The sequence below is a fragment of the Artemia franciscana genome, chromosome 7 (genome assembly GCF_032884065.1).
Source record: "Artemia franciscana chromosome 7, ASM3288406v1, whole genome shotgun sequence".
Classification (NCBI taxonomy): Eukaryota; Metazoa; Arthropoda; class Branchiopoda; order Anostraca; family Artemiidae; genus Artemia; species Artemia franciscana.
In genome coordinates this window covers 42594148-42621307 of record NC_088869.1, presented here as the reverse complement: position 1 = coordinate 42621307, position 27160 = coordinate 42594148, and the positions used below count along the sequence as shown (strand labels likewise).

The 27160-nt window shown below is 34.8% G+C and overlaps 1 protein-coding gene across 2 annotated transcripts; it reads right to left on the bottom strand.

Annotated features, from left to right (window-relative positions):
- Positions 1-27018, bottom strand: LOC136029330 (thymidylate kinase-like). Of its 2 annotated transcripts, none has more exons than XM_065707612.1 (4): positions 26879-27018; positions 17502-17610; positions 11965-12055; positions 1-1225 (listed from the first exon to the last, which is right to left on the bottom strand). In XM_065707612.1, the coding sequence occupies exons 1-4, from the start codon at positions 26889-26891 to the stop codon at positions 926-928; spliced, it is 513 nt and encodes a 170-aa protein (XP_065563684.1). In that variant the 5' UTR covers positions 26892-27018; the 3' UTR covers positions 1-925. The 2 variants fall into 2 exon arrangements, with proteins under 2 accessions (XP_065563684.1, XP_065563683.1); XM_065707611.1 differs by having other exon boundaries at positions 26827-27001.
- Between the last annotated feature and the right edge of the window lie 142 nt (positions 27019-27160).

Here is a 27160-nt window from a genome sequence, read left to right as displayed (position 1 = left end):
AAAGGAGAAATACCAAGTGATCTTAGAAAAATTTTCATCAAATTTCTTTATAAGAAAAGCGGCCTAAATGTGTTGCAATTACAGAGGCAATAGCGTGATTTGTATAACAAGCAGATTGCTTGGCATGATGTTGCTTAATAGATAAGAGAAACCCTAGATAAAAATTTGGGGCAAGAACAGCGTAGTTTCAGGATGAGCAGAGAATGCGTCAACCAAATCTTCACTGTTAAAATGATAATTGAGAAGCGTCTGAATCGCTTCAGTCCTCAGTTTAGTAGATCATAAACAGACATTTGGAATTCACCTGGTTGAAATGTTTTAGTAAATGTCCTCTCCTTGTATGGTATATCAGATAAGTACATTAAAGTGATTAGCGTTATAAAAGAGAATAATATTGATGCAATTACGTTAGGAAGTGAGGGTAGCATTTGGTTTTAAGTGGAGTCAGGAGTAAAACAGGGTTTTGTCTAGTGATGTCATTTCATTTTGAACAAAGAGGGGGTGGACAACTTCTATGAATCCCTTAAAGTGGCCACGTGATTTTTGCAAGTCAGCGACTCCTCGTAAGATGGATTTTGGGGGTATCTTAAAATTCATCACAAACAACAATCATTACAGACTTAATAACCATAATAGGTTTTACGAATCCTCAATAATAGGAGATGTTTTATTAAATATAAAAGCTGAAAACTGAGTCAACGAACAAATCTAAAATTGGTACTCTGTATAATGACCAAAGGAAAAAATTATAAATCTATTCACCCTAGACACAATAAATTAAATTTGATCACGACCAAGCCCAGAATATTTTTTTCTAGAATTTTTTTTTTTGGGGAAAAAAAAAACCTCTTGCAGAAAAGGGATGTTTCAGCAAGAGGAGGAACGGCACTCCATCTCTCTTGGATATGGCTCTGATCTTCACAAATCAAACCCATAGTTTTCCAACTTCTTCTTCCCGTTCTTCGGAAATAATACCTTTCACCAATATTAACAGTTCATTGTGCAGATCTACCGGTGTCTTATCGGCATCTATAACTATCCAAGACCCATCAATTAATTTTTCGTAATTACTGTGCACTCTCTTTTGCATTTCTTCTGTTTCATACCGTTCTCCTCCATATCCTCCACGTTTCCTCTGGACCTCTTCTTTCAAATCTAAAAATATCACTCTATCTGGTTTAGGTAGTCCAACTTCAGGTTTTTTGCACCATTCCATGTCCATACCCTAGAATAAAATTTGTTTATCTCGGTTTTTATTACATTTTCGTGTCTGTGCGTATGCATCTGGTGTTTTATAGCTGGTAATAGACCAGAGCTGCTCCTTGTTTTGGTTTCATTGTATGGCTGTTAGCCAAGTTATGTTTAAATCAATGACCAAATCATCCAGGTCTTAGCGGGGTTTAGCCAATCCCACCCTATGTAGGGGCACCCTGATTGGTAAAAATTCCGATACTATTTGACCAAATCCTTCTGAAAAAGGCGAATAAAGGCTCCTTGGATGGTTAAAAGTAAGAACCAGTTAACAAAATTTGCGCTAGTCACTTAGAAAACAACAGCCAATTTTCACTTTCTGTATCGGGAGCTCCTGCGTTTAAGTGGAACAATTCAATTCAACAAAATTTATATAACTGACAACCTTAAAAACTTTTAAATATCCATGAAAAAAAAATGGAAAAAAGAAAAAAAAAAAAACGGTTAGAATTTTCTGGTTTTAGAATGGCACACTTGCAACTATGGCTTTTTTTTACATCAGGTTTCACGGTGTCATCATCGGACGATATGCTCTAGTCCCGGCAAATATCATTTTTTCTCTTTAAATATTCAATGTATCAAACAATTCGTGGTAAAGATCACTTAAGTAAGAAACGACCTGGCCCAATAGTAACCGTAGCTTTAAAAAACAAAATTTTGATAACAATTGATATATCAAAAGAATTGGCCTTTTAAGCTGATTCTAAATATATAAAACTCATTAAGTTTAACTTTGCCCATTAACAGCTTTTAGTACAGTTTTTAGTACTTTAAAAAAGCTTCTTATGCCCATTAAACGGCCTTTGTGTTTCAGGAGTCGTTCTTAAAAACTTGAGACACAAAGTCAAACTTAAGCGTACATCGCAAGGGGCTGAGGAGGAGGCAGACCCATCACATATTGAATATTTCCGTTCGTTTTTAGTTTTAATGTTGTTCCTTATTTTCAGTAGAATAAACTTTTTTTCAATTTAATCTTCTCTTAAAGTAACTAAGAGAAGGGTTTTTTGAGACAACTTGTGCTTGAAGGTTGAACAGTTCGTCGAACTGGTTTTCGAACACCTGTCGGGGAGTTTCCTGTAATGCCCCCTCTATATAACACAGATTTGGTTTAGTATCGATCAATTGGATGAGTGGGCTTAAAAATGGGTTACATAAACCACAGAAACATAATCAGACATGAAAAAAACATGGTTAAAAGTCAATAGCTACTTTCTAAACATTCAAAGTTTAACGAACTACCTAATAACAGTACCGTTTATTTCAACTTCTACATGAGAATAGCGTTTGTATTTACTTATTTTCAAAGCACTGATATGGCACTTGACAATCAAGCGGTAATGTAAACTTTTATTACATTGATGCTCGAGAAAGGGAGAACAAATAAAAATTGATAATGGTGTTGAGGCCAGTGCTGAAGTACTCCAAATTTTTACTTAAGTATCAAGTATTAAGTACTTATTGTTTTTTTACTTAAATATCAAGTAATAAGTACTTTCCAAATTCTTACTTAAGTATCAAATATCAAGTACTTGCCAAAATTGTACTTAAGTATTACTTCAAGTACTACTTCAAGTATTTATTCTATGTGTATATAGTCGTTAAGCGCCATATTAGTTACGTGCCATTGTAGTTGTGTCCCTGTGTCCCACCTGTGAATATAGATAGATATATATATATGTTTTTAACTACGTAAAACTTGCAAATATACAACATTCTTCGCTGTCCCATTGTCTGTGCATATAAATAGATTGTCGGGTTTACTGACTCTTGAACTTGCACTTGAATGAGGCCTTAACCCTACTCATCCATACAATCACATAGGTCAAACAGCATAGCCAAACACAATCAACCATAAAGAATAATCCATGGACAGGCAGTCAGGTCGTCAATAAGTATAAGTCGTCATTTACCAAACAATAGAAAAAATAATAAAGACAAATAATTCAGAGGCAACTACCCAACACAAGGGCTCATCAGGAGAATACACTGGCCTATAGGGTTTCGCCACCTTAAATTCTCTACCCAGCCAAGTGTTGTGGCTACCACAGAATATCCATGGCATCCCCGTGTCAGGTATCACCCCCAAAATACATGCCTATGAAAAAAAAACAGCAAATGTAAAACAACCAAGTAACACCAAAACAAGCTTATCCTGTTAATATATCCCTCTTTTTAGCAACAATAGGTAAACTAAATATGATAAAATTTACCAAATCACAAATATTAACACATTGCAAAAAAAAAATAATGAACTAAACAATTATAGAATTCATCTTTACCATGTGGCTATTTTTTAAAAAAATCCGCTCTATTAGAAACACAATTCAAAATAAATGGCGCTGCATCATCATTTGTCGAACCTCCGAAATTAGTTGAAAATTTCTTTAAGTATTTTCAGATAATTCTTTTGATATTTATTTAAAAGTTCGTTATAATAAAAACTAAATTTTTTAAATTGCCAAGTTAATTTATTTGCAGAAAAACCTCTTGATATCAATTTTTGGTATCACATGACAGGACTGACACAGTGCACGTAGAGTTGAACTTCTGGTGATTAGTGTTCAGTCAAATCTGGGACGTTTGAAAAAATATACGGCTATTCTGAAACATGTGGGAATTATAAAAAAAAAATAATAAAAATATTCTTTTTCTCTTATTTGGCTGGTAGACACCCAACGAAGTCCAAAAAATAATCTGAACCAATTTTCAATACATCGGCTTGAAAGAAAAAGACTATCAAAACAATTAAGTGCAGTCAAAAACTTCTGATTGGATCAGACAGATCATATGACAGGATTAATACAGTGCACGTAGAGTTGAACTTCTGGCGATTAGTGTTCAGTCAAATCTGGCATGGTTGAAAAAATACAGGGTTATTCTGAAACATGTCGGAATGGTGGAAAAAATATTGAAAATAGAAAAATAAACTTTGGATTGGCTTTAAAACAGATAAAAGGTAATAAAGTAGTTAATTCTCTGATTGAATAAGTAAAAACCTTAGCAACAAAAAAAAAACTCAAATGTAAAAGTAAGGAGCCAAGTGAGTCAGTTGCAGACTTTTTTAATAAGAGAAATCAAAGCTCAATAAAAAGGAGCAGCAAGAGGGTCGTAAACGTGAATAAAGTAGATAGTCTTTTTACATAAATCATCACTGGAAGACCGAATCCAAGAAGGCATATCTATTATACAAAATCGAGTAATTATTTTCTGTTTTCGTGCCACCTAGGAACGATTCACTAGGGATGAAAAGGTAGTGGAAAGTGTTGGACCGAAACACAGACCAAGCCAACAAACTAAAGAAGAACATGGCAGAATTGCAGTCCCAGCAACGAACGGAGCAGCCACATAAGGGCTATTGAAACAAATAAACTTGTATTTAAACGCATTAACTGACAGTTCAATCTTAGATAGTTCATTGGTTAATGTAGTAAAATTGGAAAGCAATCCACAGCGAGTTCGGGCAACAAGAAGAACGTCGTCTGCATACGCAATAGAAGACAAACCAATATTACCGTAAGAAACAGAACTTTTAAGGGGACGCAGGGAAGATGCAAGCACACATCTAAATATACTAGAAGACAATACGGCAGAAGTTGCAACCTATCCATTTCTAGCAGCAGTTTTCAAACCGTGAAGTGGCAAAAACCAAGAGACTAAGTCGAAAATCTTCTGAGAAAAAAGGAATAAAATAAGAGCTAAGAGCTCATATGGCACTTGTGACGAAGTCGGAAGAGGCAAGAGCTCATATGGCATGAGCTCTAGCAAAATTATAAGAATCAATAGATTGATTTAAAAGAAAAATCGGGGGCTTAATGACGGTCGGCATTTAAAATAAGAGCTCTAAGACACAGGGTCCTTTTAAATACCAAAATTCATTAAGATCCGATCACCCACTCGCAAGTTAAAAATACCTCATTTTTCTAATTTTTCCTCCTCCCTTCTCCCTTACCCCCAGATGGTTGAATCGGGAAATCAACCTAATCAAGTCAATTTGTGCAGGTCCCTGATACGCCTATCATTTTCCATTGTCCTAGCACGTCCAGAAGTACCAGACTCGCCAAAGCACTGGATTCCCCTAACTACCCCAAAGATAGTAAATCCAGTCCGGTTTCGTCAATCATGTATCTACGACATTTGCTAATTCTACCCACCAAGTTTCATCCCGATCTCTCCACTCTAAGCGTTTTCCAAGATTTCCGGTTTCCCCCTCCAATTCTCCCCCGATGTCACCAGAACTGGCCGGGGTTGAAAATAAGATATCCGAGACATGAGTTCCTTCTAAATATCAAATTCAAAATGACCTCACGGACGGTCACCCGCTCTTAAGTTAAAAATACCTAAATTTTTGTAATTTTTCCGAATTAACACCCCCTCCAACTCCCCCAAAGAGAGCGAATCCATTTCAGTTATGTCAATCACGTTTCTAGGACTTGTGTTTATCCTTCCCACCAATTTTCATCCTGATCACTCCACTCTAAGCGTTTTCCAAGATTTCCGGTCCCCCCAAATCCCCCCAATGACACTGGATCCGGTCAGGATTTCAAACATGAGATCTGAGTTACGAGGTCCTTCCAAATATTAAATTTCATCCGGTGAAATTCAAGATCCGATTACTCCTTCGTCAGTTAAAAATACCTCATTTTTTTCTAATTTTTCAGAATTAGCCCTTCCCCCAACTCCCCAAAAGAGAGTGAATCCGTTCTGTTTATGTCAATCACGTATCTAGGACTTGTGCTTATTTTTTCCACTAAGATTCATCACGATCCCTCCACTCTAAGCATTTTCCAAGGTTTTAGGTTTCCCCCTCCAATGTCACCTGGTCCGGTCGGAATTTAAAATAAGAGCTCTGAGACATGATATCCTTCTAAACATCAAATTTAATTAAGACCCAATCTAATTTTTCCAAATTAACCGTCCGTTTACCAAATTAACACTCGCGTGTGCCATACAAAGTAATTTTCTCTGGGGATGGAATATTTGGTTGAAGGTTGGCTTCAGTATGACTTATTTTGGAAAAGGGTTATTTTTAGGCTTTGGGCAAGCCATGGGTGGAAGTAGTTATAGACCCTACTAAACTGAAGGAAAACTCGACTTTCTTAGAACTTGAAACCCCCTACCCCTCGCCCTATTTTATATAGGACTTGTGATATCAGAGCTCGATATGAGCCCTGATTCTAGTCATCTTTGGTCTAGCTTTCATTTGGATCCGTTGCTCCATTCGCACGTTATACTAAATTAAACCAAAAGCTTGACTTTTTCAGCACTTAAAACCCACTCCCCCTCGTTATATTTGAGCTAGGGTTTTCATCTCAAAACTTGATGCCTGCCACGGTCTTAGGCACCTTTGGTTCAATCTTCACTGAGATCCATCGATCTCTCGCAAGTTACACTGAATTAAATGAAAAACTCAACTTTTTTTAGCACTTAAAGCCCCCTCCCCCTAATTAAGCTAGGGTCTTCATTTCCAAACATTATGTGTCTTATGGTTTTGGCATCTTTGGCTTGACTTTCATTGAGATCCATTACTTCATTCGCAAGTTAAACTGAGTCAAACAAAAAACTCAATTTTTTAGCACTTAAAGCCCCCTCCCCTCGCCCTAATTAAGCTTGGGTCTCCATCCCAGAACTCAAGGCATATATACTCTTAGGCATCTTATTCAATTTTCATCGAAATTCATCTCTCCATTTGCAAGTTACAGTGAATTAAATGAAAAACACGAATTTTTTTTAACACCTAAAGCCCCATCGCCCTAATTAAGCTCAATTTTAATCCAAATAGTTCAATTTTAATACAAATCTGACTGGCGGTTCTCCCGCTATACTCGATTGCACAGACGGGCGGACAGACAGACAGATCTCAAAAACCTATCTTGATGGATATTTTCCACCATCCAAATAGGTGATGATGCCTGGATGATGATATGCTATTGTTTTCTTTTTTTGGATCCAGTGAGCCAACATGGCTACCTAAGTCCGCCCGTCTGTGTAATCACGTAAAGGGGGAGAACTGCTGGTTGGATTTGGATGAAAATTTTGATGGCCAGATTTGGTGCCAAGGATCATGAGACACATCAAGTTGAAAGATGAAGACCCTAACTCAAATAAAACAGGGGGGAGAGGGCTTTACGGGCTAAAAACAGTTTTTCGTTTAATTCAGAGTAACTTGCGACTGGAGTGATGGATCTGAATGAAAATTGAACAAAAGAGGCCTAAGACCATGACACATATCAAGTTTTGAGATAAAGATCCTAGCTCGAAATTAACAAGGGGGGGTGGGTTCTAATTCCTGAAAAATTTAAGTTTTCTGTTTAATTTAGTATAACTTGCAAATGGAGTAACAGACCCGAATGAAAACTAGACCAAAGATGCGTATGATCAGGGCTCATATCAAGTTCTGGTATCGCAAACCCTATCTCAAATAGGACGAGGGGGAGAGGGTTTCAAGTCTTAAGAAAGTTGAGTTTTCCTTTAATTTAGTAGGGCTTATAACTTATGAATGGAGAGACAAATCTGAAGTCAGATTCGTCTGAATACCTGAATTTGCTGGAACAAATGTGACAAAATATCACTGCATTGGATCCAGCTAGAATTCCCTTGACTTGTTTATTGTAGACAACATTTAGATGGGCAAATATTGATAGCTTCAGTAGTTTTACCAATAATATGGTCCTGAAGATGATGAAATGGTAGAAATCTGGTTCAGTTGACGAGATGACAAACCTTAAACACTAATGTCAGAAATATAAGCCCAAACAGACTACAGTATGCAACATTTAGCACAAAACCAGGGATTTTAGCTCACTGTCGACCAGTGAACTGTGAAATAATTTCAATTTTATTTGTTATATAACTTTAAAACAAAAATTAAACCAACTGTGTTAATCATACTATACTTTTTTTCGTCAAAAACAAACACCTTATTACATATCCAAAAGCAGGGCATGGAACTATATCTGAGTTTACTCTAAATCTAAAGGGTGATGTTTTCTTGTACATTACCAAAGCACACACACACAAAAGCTATATCTGAGTTTGCTCTAAATCTAAAGGTGATGTTTTCTTTTACATTGCTAAAGCACACACACACACACAAAATTTTCGTGTCAAAGGTAAAGTATTTAAAAAACAAGTACATTAAAAGTATCTTAAGTAATAAGTATTTCGTACTTAATCTTACTTAAGTATCAAGTAATAAGTACACCCTAGAGTTTTTACTTAAGTACAAGTACAAGTAATGGAAAATTTTACTTAAGTAGTACTTCAAGTAAGTGACAGCACTGGTTGAGGCATATATAGCCAAAGGACACTACGTGAGCATAAAAATAATTATTGGCTCCTAAAAATTGACAATTCTTTTGGTTTTTCCAAACTGAACACCCATTTGTCAAATAAAGAGTAAATTTTCATATGGTAATTTGTTTGTCCTTTTATTTTGGCATTAGCAGTTAAAATTTAATTATTTATGCTCTTCTAATTAACACAGGGATTTGCAACATGGTATGGGCAAAGGAAGGCCCGGAAAACTTATCAGTATAAAATTTCCATAGCCTTTGAAGTGATCAAACAGTTTTTTCATTCAAATGAAAATGAAGAACAAAGCTAAAATCAAATCGAACAGGTATACGTATAAATGTGATAAAGGCTACTACCCTCTACTACACTAAAGTATAACTTTAATGAAACAATACTGCACATTTTCAAACATTTTCGTTTTCATCACAATGATTTGATACACTTCATATTTAATTACTATGATGTGTGCTGGTTTTAAACTTGCAATTCTCTTTCATGTGGAAAAAGTTAACTTTTTAAGTTTTAGCTTTTGTCCCGCGTTTTTAAATTAATATTATTGATTATAATAAACTGATTGATTATCTACTAATTTTGGTTCGATAGCTTGAGGGCCCCGATCGATCAAATTTTGTCGCACGGCACAAAATGGCCAAAAATGGCACTAAGCCGTGGCCCTATCTCTTTTGTGTTTTAGAGACTGCATTAAATTTGTCACCCAACTGAGCCCTCTCCCAACATTCTACAACTCCAAATTTGATACGATCTTCAAAAAATAACACACCTGTGATAATCTTTTCCCGGAAAAATACAAAACTTTATATGTTTGTAGATTTACGCGGTGCGATTGGAAAATTTTAAGACTGGACTTGCAATTTTAAAAATGTGCTTACAGCTTTTTGTGATGAATCTCATTCAAAGTTGTCAAATGTTCAATGATCATATCAATTGCAACAGGCTTCCACTTCTATAAATATTCCTGAAAATTGTCTGCTATAGTGGTGCACAAAACTCTCTTGGTATTTAGTTGGATACCTTCTGTTCAGCCAAGAAGACAGGGCGATCTCCTGCTGCACCCCCAATCTTTACCAAAAAGCCCAATGATCTTCGTTTCTGGTTATTTTAAACAACCCAAGATTCGACGCCTCTCATTATCCCGTCCATGGATTATGCACCCATTGCAGTTTAATCAAATATTTCTTGAGACACTCAAAGTAAGTATTCTTTCTGCTCGTCTGACTACCAATGTGGGATGAATTTCGCACCCACTCTACGTATGTTCACATCGTTAGTTAGAAATGACTTAACCATAGAGAAACTTAAATTTATGTCTTCAGACATCCCTTAATGCTAAGTCTAAGTCTACAGTTGTTCTTCATGTGGTCAAATAACAACTGACTTTCAGCTATCTTTGGATATTTAAACCAGAAAAATATATTAGACCAGGCCAGAGACTTGTCTCCAAAGGCTGTTTTAAGATTTCGTAAGCGCCCCAACGGAATTTCCCAGTTTTAAAACCAAATTTCACACAAAGGTACTGTTCCAGTTTTTCATTCCTTTCGCGCAATTAATAATCCGCCACAACATCGACACTCACACTCACACTTAATAGATCCTACACTGTACTGAACATAGATATTTCAATGATTGTTTCAGCACGTATCAAGGACACACCAAGCCATTACTTTCATGCTAACGTACAATTATTTCTACACTACCTGAGTCGTAGTACCACTTATCTTAAATCTTCCCAAATATTCTTTGTACAGTTAAAACCTCCCTCCTAGAATTTTCAGACGTGTTTAATTTGATAATTTTTCCAAACATCACTACCCTTTTCGCAGGGTAGTCCCTCTTTTCCGAAAACCATGTAGATTTTTTTCTATGTAAACAACTTTTGATATGTGACTTTAAACACGATAGATTTCAGCCATTTAGAATATTCATACAAACCGATCCTTTGATCTAAATACAGTTTTCAAAGCTCTGTTTTTTTTTAGGGTTTTAATTGCAATTTAAATTTGGTAGAGATACCGAAATGTTACTTATTTTTCTTTCTAGCGGCCCGAGTAAAACTTTCTTCATAAAAATGCTTGATAAGGATTTAATTTAAACCACTTCATCAACCAGAGTGCCCCTTGTGGGACAATTCGATCGTTTGGGAGGGAAGAGGGAAGATCCCAACAAACCAAGATTATTTGTTGCCAAAACAACAACTGTAGTCACCGATCGAGGATTGGCTGAATAGCACTGTTTTTTTATTTACAAATTAAATGAGGAACACTTTGGCCATTATTGGTCAAAACAGTAAAAAAGCACAGCACTTACAGCAAAAAGCACGGAAGAGTTCAAATGATGGTTTGTCCTGCATTGGGACGGCACTTATAGATTTTTGGGCCGGGTTTTGGCGCTGGTTGGCAAAGGTGGAGGGAATACTGAACGTTGTATTTTGAAGGAAAGTGCGGACTCTCGAAATTACGCATTAATTATAAACGTTTATCATGCAGGGTTAGAGCTTTTAGGGTAGAAAAGCATTCTCCTAAGTGATATGCTTCTGGTTCATATAATCTTGATCACCTGCTTTTGAATCGTCTCTAGGTCTTCTTTGGAGTGACGATATTACGCACTCTCAGGCCCCAAAAAGGCCACGCATACACAAGAATTTGCCATATATGCGAGATATAAACAGTTTAAGCTGAGATTGGGAGAAACCCAACCGTCACAAAGTGATCAATGAAATCACTGCAAAACTATGTTGTTGTTTTTTTCACCAGATCGGTAACATGTACGTTAAACGAGGATTCTCCACTAAAAGTGACGCTCAGGATTACAGAAAACAGAGGTAACTGGGTACCACTGTCCTTTTAAACAATAGGAACCTTTGGTTCACCAAAAACTTCCTCTCCAATTCCCAAAAAAGAGGATTTGCAGCTTTACTACAAAACCATAACAAGTAACTCTTTTTAGTAAGTGATTAAACAAAAATTTCATTTTTGAGCTTTTTAGATTCCTTCTCAACAGAATATATAGATAGATTGGCCACAAATCTGTATGAGATCGAAATTAAGACACATATACATAATGAATACATAATACAGAATAAGTAAATAATTGTCAATTAGCATTCAGAAACAGAAGAAAATGTAAATGTTACTGGCAACTTTTTGGTTATTATTAGCTAGAGTTGTCCATTTAGGGGGTTTAGTCATAGAAATAATCAAGTATATTCAATTTATCACTGGCTTGAACGGCAAGTTATTCACTTAACTTATTTGATTAAAAACGAAAAACCGATATAATCAGGACAAGTTTAGGATAATTTTTGTGAATTACCAAGAAAAAAGAAAATAAAACCAAAAGCATAAAAAATGAAAAGAGAGAAAAACATGAAAATGGAAGAAATAATTTATTTAAAAATATAACCTGTTTAGCTGCAGAAAAAGCAACACCGGAAAATGAGTAGCGGTCGACTATTACGTTTACACCACTTTTGAGTAGACTCAGAATATGCGACCTAAAACGAAAAACAAAAACTGCTTATAATGGATTACACAACATTGGATACCATTAATTGGACACGGGCTTCTTTAGTTCACCTCATTCTCTGTTTCCTGCACAGAAATATAGAGTCATGCGCCCAAGATTTTGGTAGAAATAGTAGGTGTACTTTTTCAGTAATAAACGACCACCTTTATATTAATCATGCAACTGAAACGTCACAATTCAGGCAGGCACGTACACAGAAGAGGGAGCAGGCCCAAACTCTCTCCCCTTCACATCTTGAGAATTATTTTTTCCAAACAATGTCTTATATTTTCTATATATGTTATCTATTTCTAGTGTTTTTTCATAGATTTGTCCCTCTTCTAACAACGTTTTGCGTACCTGTTCTTGCTCCAAGACTTTTAACTTTCAGGAAACTTTTATATCCTCATTCTTGTGTAAATCGTACCGGAGTAAGCATTTTGGTGAAAATAACAGTCTGAACAATTCTCTTATTGCAACGATGTAGTAGTAGCCTAACTTATGATGTAAACGAATTAATATTGATATTAAACACAATTTTTTTTTTTTTTTTTTTTTTTTTTTTTTTTAGTTTGAGTAGTTGCTTAAGAACTAAGGTCTGAGTTAAAAAATGTTCATTTGAAGTTTTAGCAGAACAGCAAGTCTTCAGCACTTTGGGTAGACACAATTTCATAAAGAAGTACTATTAAAAACCATAGAGATACATCTTTAGACGTACAGCTAATAGGGAAAATAATCAACATAAAGAGATATTATTTTTTTTTTACACCGGTTCTTTTGACGTCTGAACCTATAGTTAAAGGGCATCTTTTTGAGGATTTTCCTTTTGTATGGATTATTAGGAATAAATTCTAAAAGAATGGCTCAAAGAATTGAGTGGTGTCCATTTTCATGTTGCAATTCCGGAATACGTTTTGTTGTAGACTCCTAGACTTGGATTAGGAAGATAAAATGCTTATTTTCTTTTTACTAAACACGAGCTAAAGGAAGCTTAGAAATTTCCAATTCCTCTTCAGCATCAGGAGAAGACAAAATAAGCCTAATGGAACCTAAAAGCAGTAGAAACTTTCATGTATACAACCACGCATGGACTAAAAAATATTTCCATGGATACAGAAACAGGCCATTATAATTCCAATCAGGAAGCATGGTAAACATCCAGATTTAATCAACTCCTACAGGCCAATATCACTACTACCAGCGCTTGGAAAACTTTTTGGAAAGATGCTGCATAGAAGATTAGTGGTTTGTGGAAATTAGTAAAATTCTACCTAACTCCCAGGGTGGCTTTCATAAGCAGCGGAATACCGTAGATAATATAATCCAACTTGAAGCAGCTGTAAGTAACACCATAAATAGTGGCGAGGTTGTAATAGCAGTATCAATAGACTTTGAATCAGATTTTGACCATGTTTGCCAGAACCTCATTTCTCAAATCCTAAAAGGGATGGATTTTCCCGATGAAGTCATTTAGCTTCAGTCTTAGTTATTAGCTCTTCAATTATCAATCAGATAGAAGCTATAAAGCTCGGGAGTAAAATGAGGTAACCAGTTTTTCAGCATTGCATATTGGGCTCCCACAGGGGCCCACACTCAACCTCTTTCTCTTCTTATTGGTTTTAAGCGAGCTTCAGTTTAGCAGTGATTCAATATCCAAGCTTGAATTTGCAGATGATATGGTTTTATGGTCACAAGGTTTTATGAATTTTTTATGAATGGTTTTATGAATAGTATTACCAATAATATAAATTTAGCATTAAAGAAGTTAGCAGCCTTCTCTGCTGCATTTTCACTACCTATCTCCGAGCCTAAGACAAATGCAATCCTGTTCCAAAACAAGAAGCCTGTCAAGCCATCAAAATTAAGCTTCAACAATGTAGAAATCGAATACGCTGCACCACCTCAATTTCTTGGAGTATGCCTGGATCCAAGATAGACTTGGCAAATCAAATTAACTGTTTCAAAAGTTCACCTATGCCAAGATTCCTAATCCTTAAGGGACTGGTAGGGTCAAATTTGGTCGATTACCAAGAAATAGTCTTTGATTTTTACAAGAGATTTATTGGTTCTAAGATTAAGTATATCAAGATTTATTGGTTCTAAGATTAAGTATATCATTGAATCATATGGAGAATGTGGTAAAACTAATCTTGCCAAAATAGAAACAATCCAAAACATGGGAAGTAAAAATTGCACTAAAGCTTCATGCTCAATGCTCCTCTAATAAGGAGAAATACTTAGCTGGTCTGCCCTCTATTTAGAAAGACCGATAAGGTGATCATTAAGTATTACAGGAAGATACATGCAATAGGTCGCGAGTATGATATTTTTAAGCTCACTTTTGCCAGCAACTATATCTCACATAGTTTGACATTTATAAGGCCATGGAAAACATTTAACGAGCTTGTTCCATCTTGGAAGCTAGACTCACCCTACCTCAGTCATTTTCCTGTCCCTTAAGGATGGCAAATGTCACCTCCCAGTGTTTCACTCGAGTTAATGCCCTTGCAAAAGTCAAATTACTTGTCAACCTAAATTTTGGTACCTTTTCATGCGAAAATAACCCCTTTCCATCGAGACTCTCTCCAAATTTATGCTTATGGCTCAGTAAAAGGCAACAAATGTTACTCTGCATCTGTTATCCCAAGCTATTCATTGAACTTTAAAACCAGACTAGTCTATTGCTTTGATTGTTTTAAAACCGTGCTTTTAAAAAGTTTCTTTATAAATATCGTATGAGAAATAAATAATAGGTATCTTTTTAACTAATTCTAGATGAGTATATACATTTAAAAATCTAGTCTTTTTTTGTCAACTCCATTTTTTGTTTCAAATTTAAAACCTAACTTGAAACTATGACTTTATTTATTTTATTTACCTATTAATTTGCGAGTATATTTTCTATATAATATTATATGATTTTCGAGTGGCGAAGGGAGGGCAGGATCGCCAAAAAGGCATTGTGCCCTGAGCGTTACTTAAGCTTACTAGGCCACTTACACCCCAATAATAACAAAAAATGGTCTTATTTTTCATGAAATATAACAAATTGACACCCTAACAGATACCACTCTCAAGGTAAGTGTACTACCCTGCCCTCCTAGCTACACCACTGGCTACTAAGCATTAGACTCATACAGACTGATGATTCTAAAGACCTGTCAAAGCTACTTGTTTTGTCTCAAATTTAGACCACTGTATCTGCCATCATTCATTAAAACTTCAGCAGTACATGTTGATGAAGATGACAGAGATTATGATCATTTACCTCTGTATTTTGATATTATGGTTACTTCTGACATATACTCGAACCAACCCTCAATGTCGCATAAGTTTTTTTGAAAAACGTGATTTGTCTAGTGCGAACATGCCTCTTTACCTTGCTACCCTTGGAACTCTACTGTCCACCGTACGTGTCCCTTTCCATCTTCTTTGCACAAATGCGTACCCTATTATTGACAATGCTCGTGCTGATTTGAATCGCTATTATCGTGACATTATCTTATGTATAAAGCAAGCTGAAGATGTGGCCATCCCGCTGATCCGAATCAGGCGGAATACCCAAAAACCAATTTGAAAGTGTGATCCTTTGCTGAAAAAAGTCAAGAATAAGGCCAAGAATCTGGTCTGCCTGTGGTCGACCTTCTCGGGGTACTGTGTTTGATCTAAAACAAAAGACGAAACTCGAATATAAACGCCATCTTCCAGCCGTTCGTTACTCCGGTGAAACTTTTCCGAAAAGTAATAGTGAGTGGCGAAAAGTGATAAATTCTGCCAAGTTTCCGGATGCAAGTTCTAGTGATATTATATGTCGTCCATCTTGGATCGAACATTATTCAAAAATATTTTCGAAAGTTAATTATGCAGTGCATAAGCGTTTCTCGTGTTTGCCTGAAAAATATTTGCCGTCACGTTTATGTCAGAGACATGTGATTCCAGTTGAAAAGTCGGCTATTATTAAAGGTATTAAGGGTTTAAAATCAAAATCTTTGGATATTGATGGGATTAGTGTTTTGAATCTTGTTCCGAATTCTTTTGAACTGGTATCTCATCTCCAACTGTTTTTTCAAATGTGTTTGAGTAGTTCGTGTGTGCCCGATTCGTTCCTATGCGGTAGCGTTACGTCACTTCTAAAAAAACAAAAAAAAGATCCGGTTTCTTGTAGTTCTTATAGGCCGATAACGGTAGCTTGTACTCTTAGCAAGCTTTTTGAACACCTCCTACTACCTTATATCACTAAGCTTGCTCTAAATGATGATAATCAATTTGGTTTTAGATCTGGGATAAGCTGTCAGCATGCTCACCGTGCTTTGACTTCTTTATTAAAAGATGCCCATCGCACTCGTCGCGTACTTCATTTCGCAACCCTAGACTTGTCTAAAGCATTTGACAGTATTTGTCATACTCAAGCATGGACAGCATTATGCCAGAGAGGAGTAAATCCGTCGGTAATTCACGTGCTTCGTTTCTGGTACTCCCATTCTTACCTTCGCCTTAAGTCATTAGATAATTCTTATTTTGGTCATATCCCTGTTCGTTGCGGTGTAAGACAAGGGGGAGTTCTTTCGCCGTATATTTTTAATGCTTGTATTGAAAATGTATTATCAAAAATATCGACTACGTGCCTACTAGGACCATCTGATATCTCATATCTGGCTTATGCGGATGACCTTCTTCTGATTAGTCAAACTGAGTCTGGTCTTGCCCGTTCAGTGAAGTCAGTTACTTCTGCTTTCCGCGATATCGGCCTGTACCTAAATATTGACAAGTGCGAGTTTCTTGTTTTCAACGGTAATAATTGTTCAGAATCACTATACTGCGATGGTTTTAGTATTCCTCGTGTTAAATCGTTTCGTTGGCTTGGCATAACAGTATGCGATTCTATGAATGCTCTTTCTTTTATATCTACCTCGTTCTTACCGGAATACTGCAAATTTCTTTTATATCTACCTCGTTCTTACCGGAATACAAAACTGGTTAAAAAGTATTGTGCGACAGATATTAGTGGTGCTTTCGAAAAATTATCTGCGAAGCTAGCTATTGAAGCGCTTTATAGGCTAGGATGTTTTCATCGCCTTATCCGTCTTTTTTCTGTCTATGATTAAATTTGTTTCTTTTGTATTACTTTTGCTGTTTTTCTTTTGTATTTTACTCCACTTAACCTCTGTTTTGTGACGTGGGTGATAAATAAATTTTTATTATTATTATTATTTACACGACATCCACTTCTTTTTAAAACTCAACATTTCTCGAAAATTGCTTAAATAGGAACTAATTTTTCTTTTAAGTAAATATATACATATATATATATATATATATATATATATATATATATATATATATATATATATATATATATATATATATATATATATATATATATATATATACATATAACATTATACATTATAATATGTATTTATACTATAGCATACTTGAGTTCCCATCGATTTGCAGAAAACATAAGGTGAATTGCATGGTCATCCAGTTCTAAGCTTTGTTGTAAATAGTCTGCACAAACCTTCCCAATAGGAGTTGATCTGTCTATAAAATAAAATGTGCATTAATTATTTGTCCTCTAAGGAAGAAACACCAAATTCAAAATAAATATATGTTAGAACATATATTAACAAGTAAATCCATGAGAGCAAAATTTCATATTTAGTTATATGCCATTGAGTCCAACTTTGGCACCTGCTTAGCTGTACATAAATAAAGTGGTGTCCAAAACGGTTTATTGCTGAATTATATGTCAATAGTATGACCTCAAAATGCCCGGTTGAAAATGAGCTATCTGAAGCTCTTTAAAATGCAACTAAATTACACCCCATTTTTTTTATACTGAATTAGGAAATAATACTAAGGCAAACACAAAACACACATACCGTCCTTTAGCCTATAATGGACTCCCAAAAGAAATAAGGGTAGGGGTTAAATCAGCATTTGGCCATTAGTAATTTGGTGAACACATTAAATTGAGCCATCCTCTATTCCATTTTAAGTTTAACGTATGAGGGCTATCTAGAAAGTGCATTACTTTTCCTCTGTAATTGCAAGGATCTGGTCTAGCGCAGTCATCTCATTGTCTGGGTTACAGCCCTTGCTCCAGCAGTGGTCTTCTGCCACTTGGAATCCAGCCGCACAAGGGACGGGTTTTTGCTGTATCCTGTCTAGTTACAGTGGCAGTTTGAAAGGTCTGTCTTGATTGAAAATGCTACTCATTGTAAGGTGTGTGCAGTAATAATATCTTTGTCAGCAAAAATTCATAATCCACAAGATATCTATTGGCAGCTATGTGAAGTAAAGACGAACAACACTATCACTGAAGGTAGTGTGCATCAATGGTTAATTCAATCTGAAAATGGTTGAAAAAATGTTCATGATGAAGAGCAGAGTGGAAGAGCCAGTAGAGTGATTGCCAAATTTATTCAAAAAGGTAATCCAAAAGTCCAAGAAAACTGAAGATTTACTATAACGGAAAAGATTTACTATAGCGGATTTACTATAGATTTACTAGATTTACTATAGATTTAACTCTTGCTTAGTTGTTTTGACATTTCGAGAAGTTTGTTATACAAAATCATCACTGATAAGCTAGATTACTAAAAGTTTTTATAAGATGGGTTCTAAAAACCTTGATAGAAACCAACAAATATAAAGACTTAAGAAGGAGACTTTTATAAGAAAAGAATTAACAGGCTCATTCATTGCTATGAAAACTGCCTAAGTTAAAGTGACAACTATGTTGAAAAGTAGTATCTAAGTGTAGCTTTCAACTGTATGTAATATTTTTTCCTTGTTTTTTTTTTTTTAACTCCAAAACTTAATCTACCTTCTGAATAGCCCTCATACCTAAAATAGAACCAAGAGTCTGGACAAACCTGTAGACCTACCAACCTGTTCATTTGATATATTCAGTAAAACGATTCAGCCCTCCTTAACTTTCTCAATCTGGTTACTACAGAATAAAGTTAAATCTGAAATTGTAGATGAGGTCTAGGATGTGAGCCATACTCAAGCCTTTGCTTTCTAATCTTTAGTATTGGGATAAATAGTGATTGATTTCTCTACAAAGCTCCAATTTTGTTTTCTAACAATAGACAGATAAGCCCATTGTTACAGAAGAAGCATCAATTTATATTTTTTAACATCATTTATTCAGACTAAAAATTTAGGTCTATGATTTTTCATTGAGGGATTAAGACTTTGACTTACACCTAAAAATGCATAAACGAGCAACTAATTGCTATATCCCTATCCATGAGGGTTTAGATAAAGTTCCCATTTTCATTAATATATCATGCACGAATTGCCTGAAAAACTTTCTAGCTTAAACAAAACAACTCTTAGCAGGCAACTCCTAATAGAGGCTAAGGCCTCTGTACCCCCATATATTTTACAATATTTTACAAAAAAATGTATATAAAATGTATATAAATGTATTAAAATGTATATTACAAACAATTAGAGGTAATCAAAGTATACGTTTGATACAGTAATTTTAAGCAAAAGTTTAAGCGGGAAATTGCAGATTCCGATTGGAATAATTTGGTCGATCTTATGGATGATATAAATATGAGTTTTCAAAGATTTTATGATATGCTGATTTTGATAATGACAAAGACTTATATGATAGTTCGTTTGCCATCAAGGAAAAAGAATCCTAAGAAACCATGGCTGTTGCCTAGTTTGTTACATTGTATTTATAAAAAAGATCAACTTTATAAGAATTCCTTAAATAAATGACCGGATTTGTCCAAGAATTTGCAAAAACTATAGGAATGCCTTTAATAAATTACTGAGATATGTAAAAAAAACTTTTCGAAAATAAATTCACTGAAAATTGTGGTAACCCTGCAAAAACATGGAATATAATTAAAAGTGTGATATCGTCAGAAAATTCTATTTTTTTCAATGAAGTAGTAATGCAGAATTGTTTGCCAACAAATAAACCAGAAGAGGTATGTGATGCTCTTTCTCAACATTTTGCTAATATTGGCGTAAATTTATCTTCCTGTATTGTACCTTCTGATGATAATCCTCCTTAGGAGTTTTTTGTGAAGACTTCAATTGATATTTATATGTATATGAAACACTTCTCTCAAGATGAAGCAGAGAAAATGATTTTTGGAATGAAAAGTACACAGGCCAGTAGGGATTCACTTAATCTTCTTGTGTTAAAAACAGCATTTTCTTATATTGCTGATGTGTTTACTTCCCTTATTAATGTGTATTTGAAACAGGGAACGTTTCCTGATTGCTTGAAAGTTGCTGGGATCACTCCTATTTTTTAAGGCGGTAATACGAGTGAACTTGGAAATTATTGGCCAATTTTGGTCTTACATGTTATTTCTTATATTCTAGAAAAACGTATTAACACTAGAATATATGATCATTTGAAACTGCATAAACTGTTAAATACAATTGATGGATTTTCTTCAAGTAGAAGTCTTGTTAAATGTGGTGTCCCCCAGGACTCTGTATTAGGTCCTACTCTTTTTTGACTTTTAGATGATCTGCCAAATGCTGTTGCAACTACTTCTAGAATTGGGGCTTTAGTCAATCCTGCACCTTCTCGGTTCAGGGTCACTACACCCTTATTTACTAAAGATGCGACATTGACATGTGTTGCTTCAACTGAACAATTACTTACCTCTACAATTAATGCAGCAATGACTAAGACATGTCTAGGGTTGAAGGTTAACTGGCTTGACCCAAATATAAGTAAGTCAAATTTTGTTATATTTTCATGGTCTCCAAATTATTATTCTTGGATTACTGAAATAGCTTCACGAAAGGGAACTGTTAAGCATTCAAGTTCCGTTAAGTACCTTGGGATTATTATTGACAAAAATTTATCATTGAAGTACCATGAAAAAGGTACAAGTAAAATACTATTGCAAAATTTAGGTATTATCCCTAAATAAAAACACTTTTTTGTTTCATATGTTTTATGGTTATTATATTTTTCTCTGATACATCTGTATATTTTCTACTGTTTGTCCGTATGACTTGGTACTTTACCCTCAATATTTTGCTCAACATGTGTACTGAAGAATAATGCCACTAGATCATTTTGTGGAATAGGGAACCAGGATTTGGTCAGGTCAACGTACAGTATAATTAATATAATGCCTGCAGATGGGTTGCATGATTTTTATAAACTGGTTTTTATGTACAAGTATTGTTATGGATACATTGCAGACTGTTTTACAGGAATATTTTCAGGAAAAAATCAATGTTCATTGTCATGGAACTCAGAGAAGTGGAGATATTGAGGTTCTTTGCCTAGTTTTAAGTAGGACTGCTTTTTCAGTTTCATATAGATGGGCTAAGCTGTGGAATAAGCTTGTCCCAAGTACCAAGGAATTACCCATTAGTCAATTTGAATTTAATCTACGTGTGGGGTTGCTTAGTAAGCATATCTTTAAAACAGACTGAGATTGATGAAAACTAAAATTGATAATAACTGTTTACTGTTTTTCTTTTTTTTTTTTTGCTTTGGGATCATGATATTATATTGTTTTATTGTGTATGAATTATTTACGTAAGTTTTCTTTATGTTGTTACACGGTTTCACCCTTCTGCTTATTATAGATTATACCTGCTGTCTTTTGTTTTTATTTTGTTTCTTTTTTTTTGTTAGTAGCACACCCTTGCAAGCAATGCTTTTGGTGTGCTACTTATTGATTTTGTCTCTGTTTTTTTTTTTTTTTTTTTTTTTTTTTTTTTTTTTTTTTTTTTTTTTTTTAATAAATTCCTATTACCACTTACTACTATGTTTAGAAATGCAATTTTAATTTGAGAAAAAAAAAGACTGAAAAGTTTTAAAATTACTTGTGGAAAGCAAATAACATAGAGAACTATTGGCTGATAAAGTCTAGATAAACTTGTGTTTTATAGATAAGCAAAGAGAACTATAACACTGGTAAAAAAAAAGAATCAAAGATCTTTCAAAGGTTAAAAGCCTGCTCTCCCTAAATGAGATGAAATACTTTAAAAAACACACTCACACAAGACACAGTTATATGACTAGACCTGAAACTTGAAAGATCCAGCTATTGTCAGAGTCAGGATGGGGAGAGCAAAACAGAACATCCATTCATACAAAAATATTGATACTTTCCATAATTAATTTCTTGACCCTTTTCTTTACCTCACCTCATTTACAAGTCCTTAAATTTCTAATTACCTCTCTCAGATCAACTGAGTAAAATAGCACTTTCAGGCTATACCAACTAGGCAATTTCAACTGCTAAAGAGAGTCTTTAGAAGAAGAAAAAATTTCTCAAACATGAATTCCCTTACATAAACAAAATGGTAAAATTTATATGATAAGCTTTTTGTTAACTTGGAAAGCAGTTTAATTCGGGGAGTGAATTAAAATCAACTCCTTTCCTATTACTAAGACACACAAATTTGGGTAGAACACATGCAAGAACTGTTTTAACTTTTGAAAAAAAAAACTGTTTTCCTTAATTCTGGTTTAAGCCAAATTTTCTGCAGCTCTATATTTTGAAGAAATAATTCAGATGACTTGAGTAGGATCTAAAGCCATGATTAATTTCGTTTATATCTATTTAATACACATTTTCCAAATCCTTTCAAACTATGTTAATCAGTATTTAACAAAGATACAAGGCTAAGAACACTTAACAGATTATTGTAAAGCAAAGCTCAAAAGGTAAACCAATACAATTTTAGGAATGACATAAGTGAGTAGGTTATTTATAATTGTTTTTAGCCTCAAGTAATTTTCAAAATTGTGGTAATCATTTTCAATTGGCAAATGATAAAGAATAAGATGTCACTTAAGGGTTCCACATGAAATTTTCAAAGGATGGAATTAGTCTAGAATAACCTATTTGAAAAGACATAAAAAAAAACTAAGTGATTGTATTAATCTTCTATCTAGCAAAGTAATGCAGAAATCCTCTAAATTTCAAAATTATACGGTATATATTTTGCAAAATATTTGGTGGTTGACCACTTTTGAAGGAAATACAGCAATAAAATAAAGATAGTACCATGAATTTCCTGATTTTATACTCTTTCCAAATATTATGGTCATTTTCTGACAGACCCCTTCCCAGGTTGTCCTATATATAGACATATTATATATATATATATAATATACTTCTTTGTTAATAGAATCTTGTGATAAATCATTTTATGCAGGGAGAACTTTCCTGGGAGATTCTTTTGTGGAGGGGGGGGGGGAAGGGTAGTGGATTTTCCATCAAGAGGGAGGCACATTTCCCAGCATTACATGAAAAATGATCAGAAATCAAATAGAAAAAAAAAATTTCAACTGAAAGTAATGAGCAATGATAAATATCAAAACAAACACAAATTATTAAAAAAAAATGAAAAGGGCTGCCCTCTCTCAATACCCTGCTCTTTATGCTAAAATTTTCAGTGGTTTTAAAAAAGCTTCTGATTATAATTGAGTCACTCTTAAAGAATAGGGACAAAAGGTCAAACTTCAGTGCAAAGAACAGGGTATTGAGAAGGGGCATCCTTTTTCATACAGATAATGATTTTGGTTTTTGTGTAACTGAACCACAAGCAAGTGAACCCTTGTGTAACTCAACCACAAGGCAACTGAGCCCCATTTAACTAAACCCTTGTGCAACTAAGCCCCCGTGCAACTGAACCACCTAGAAATTGAACCATCATGCAACTGAACCACTGAACTCAGTTTTTAAGTATTCTAAAAATATGAGGCAATAACATTGGGTAAAACACAAGTTAGAATTTTACATGTTCAACCTTGTTGGAATTGTTTTTTTTTTAAAGTCATGATATAAAGGCCTGTCAGGATCCTTCATAAAAAAGCTTTGCTTTAATTTTGCAAAAAAAGATCCAATGTCACTAACCATTGAAGCTGGTTTATTTCTCTTTTTTTCAGATGAATCAGACCTTTCTGGATGCTAAGTAATAAACATAGATGTTTAAAACATTTGAACTTTGTGAAACTAGATAACAAAGTTTGATCAGGTGTCTTTGAAGAGATTGCAGCTAAAACGAATGTGGGAGGGGGGAGGGGTTGCATTCCAGCCTTTTTCCAACATTCCTTAAACATGCCCAGAATGTTTAAACTTCATACCCTCAGCTGTTCTTAACACATCACAGATATGTCATCTTGTAAAATTGGATTCACAAAGTATGTCTTGATTTAGGTGAAGATGCTCCTAAACCTTTTCTGAACAATGCAATGGCTGATGCCATCATCCATTGTAGATATTGCTGGTATTTCCTTTTCACAACCAATAAAGGAAAAAATGTCTTTTGATTGTATTGGCATGCTTCTTGACATTTCCCTAAGGTTTGACCTTAATGCTCTAACCTTTTTTTTAGGATCAAACATATCCTCTTTTCATGACAAAAAAACAAAACAAAAACAAACATCTTGTATGCTAACAATAGGCAACTTGCATAACTTACAGCCCTTGCACCAGGGGCTAGGGGTTGTGAACCCTTGAGGCATAGTTATTTAACCTTTGATCTATTTTAAATAAAACAATCAGCTCAAAATTATCAATTGGATATATTTGGAGTAAAAGAGGGTTTGGGTAGAAGCCCTTTGATCCCTTTTAACTTCTAAAAAAATGCACTGGAACTTTTGATTTCTAATCAAATGAGCACCCTTCCCACTCAAGTTCATACAAAAATCTTTTCCATAAAAACCTTATGTGTTAACATTGAGAAACTAGGCTAAATTATAGCCCTTGCTCCAGAAGCTGCTGGTGAGGTTGTTAACTCCAGAGGTATGGTTATTGGACCATTAGACTATTTTGAAAAAATAAGTTATTTTTTTAATTTTGATTAGATGCATTTGGAGGAAAAGTGGTGGTTAAGAGGGAGAGGCTGATTGTCCTCTGATTCTTTGAAATTTAACTTGAAATTTCAATTGAATGAGCCTTCTCTAAAGTTTGTATAACCATCCCTTCTATAAAAACTTTACATTTTAACAATGGGTAACTTGCAATATCCTATAGCCTGAGGACTGTGGGGGTTTTTGATCACATTTTATTGTTTGGTTTGAAATTGAAAGTTTTAGTTCACTTTTAAAAAAGTTAAGTGATTAGAGGGCAACCAGACCCCACCCCCCTCTTGGGAAGAACACCTCCTGCAGAAAATACCCCCTTGGAAATATTACATTGTGGAAAATATCCCTTGTGGTTGGCAGGCCTCAAATCACTTGCACCTTATAAAAAAAGACTATAACTGCCTGTGGATTATAAAATAATTCTACCTCAACCCTATTCTCATCTCTCCTCTAGAGCTAATTCTGTATTTATTCAAAGGCTCAATGAGGGTTGAGATGTTTTGGCATGAAAATGCACCCTTTGAGATATCCCCCTCTCTCCCTAGCTACAAAACAATAAGAGAACCCCATTGCAGAAGTTTAAGTAGCCTACCTTTTTAAGTCTTGTAATTTGTCCATTGCTTACAAATAGTGTTTGTTACTTGGAAATGTATAGACATTTTTTCTGTGGGAGTTTTTTGAAGGAGAATGGAGAGTTTCAGAGGATTTTCCATGAGAACAATATTTTTCAGGGTGAGACTAACACATAAATTTCTCTTTTTTACTTTCCTTAGCACTTCTCAGCTAAACTAAAAAATAACAGAACCCAAATAAAATGTTCTAATTTGGAAGACCATATTTTTTTACAATGGGGTATTTTCCATGGGAGAGGGAAGAGGGAAATGCCTAAACACATAGACAGTGACAGGGTGAAGGGAACCTTCATTAACAGAAATAAAAAAGGGGAAATAAACCTGGCTTTAAGAGTTTGTGATGTCTATATTTCTTTATTTTTGTGAGAACAAAACAGAGCTCTTTTATTAATCATCTTGATGGTCATTTATAATATGACTTGAATGGCCATGAAAAGTTGGGTTATGGCTTAACCTGATGAGGCTGAACATGTAAAGATTATTATCATGTGAAGCCCCTTCTTCAGCCAAAGAATCATCAATATGTGGAACCAGCTCTCTGAAGAAACAGTTTCTGCTACTTCAATTGACATGTTCAAGTCCCACCTTGATAGGGAATGGCTCTGCCAGGAGTTCCTTTACAATTGGGAAGCTGCAGAGTCATCCACAAGAGTCTAATCTAACAGCCACAATCTACACCAAACGAATTCTTTTTTTTCTCATGGAGCATCACAAGGATAGATAATCCTTATATTGCTCCAAGCTGCAATTTAAGGTAATTATAACTTGTGTTTTACCCAATGTAAGTATGATGGTTGAGTTGCAAGATAGTTAAGTTATACAAGGGTTCAGTTAAATGGGATTGAGATGCACAAGGCTCAATTAGGCTAAATGAATTAAGTTATACAAGGATTCAGTTGCATGATGATTCAGATATAGTGGTTCAGTTGTAATGGAACAAATAACCTAATTCCTGTTTTTTCTTTAAGTTTTAATGTTGCTCACTAGTTTCAGTATAAAAAACTTGTCTTTTCTATTTAGTTTCTGATATTTTTTCAAGGAATACTGGGAAATCTACATTCCTCTCCATGGACTTTCTCCCTCCCCCCTCCACACACACAGGAAATTCCCCTTGAATAATGTAATCCTCAATACAACCTTTGTTGCATACAATTCCAGCTAAAGGATCCTCCTTAGCATAATTTTATTTGAAAAATAACCGTTTGATTTTTCCAAGTCATGCTAGAGATCCCCCCTGCATGGAACATGATCCTCTAAAGGAGTACAGCCTATGTATACATTGTTAGCCAAGCATACCAGGAAATCTCAGCATGCTAGATTTGAATCCTTGTGTATTAAGTATATTTACAAGCATTTGACATTGTGTAGTTTTCCCTGATCGGTCACAGCCTTCAAATATAATCAGTGCTCCTCTTTTTGCCATCATAACACGGCTCCGATTTTTAAAATTTTATTTCTTAACGTCACAAAATTTAAAATCCTAAATAAAATCAAATTGACTAATTTAGTTTAGAAATGACTAAACTAAATACAATTCACTCATCTAGACTATTTAATATAACAGAATATCTATTTGCTGTTTCCGTAGGCTCGTATTCAGCGCTCATGACTAGTGATTTCTTTCACAACT

Bases quoted from the DNA above. Each gene is read 5' to 3' on its own strand.
- LOC136029330 (XM_065707611.1), bottom strand. From the start codon at position 26,956: ATGATGGCAAAAAGAGGAGCACTGATTATATTTGAAGGCTGTGACCGA. The intron at 17,611-26,826 runs GTATGCTTGGCT...TTTATTTTATAG, and splicing joins TAGCATGCTGAGATTTCCTG to ACAGATCAACTCCTATTGGG. The intron at 12,056-17,501 runs GTATGCTATAGT...TTTTCGTTTTAG, and splicing joins GCAAATCGATGGGAACTCAA to GTCGCATATTCTGAGTCTAC.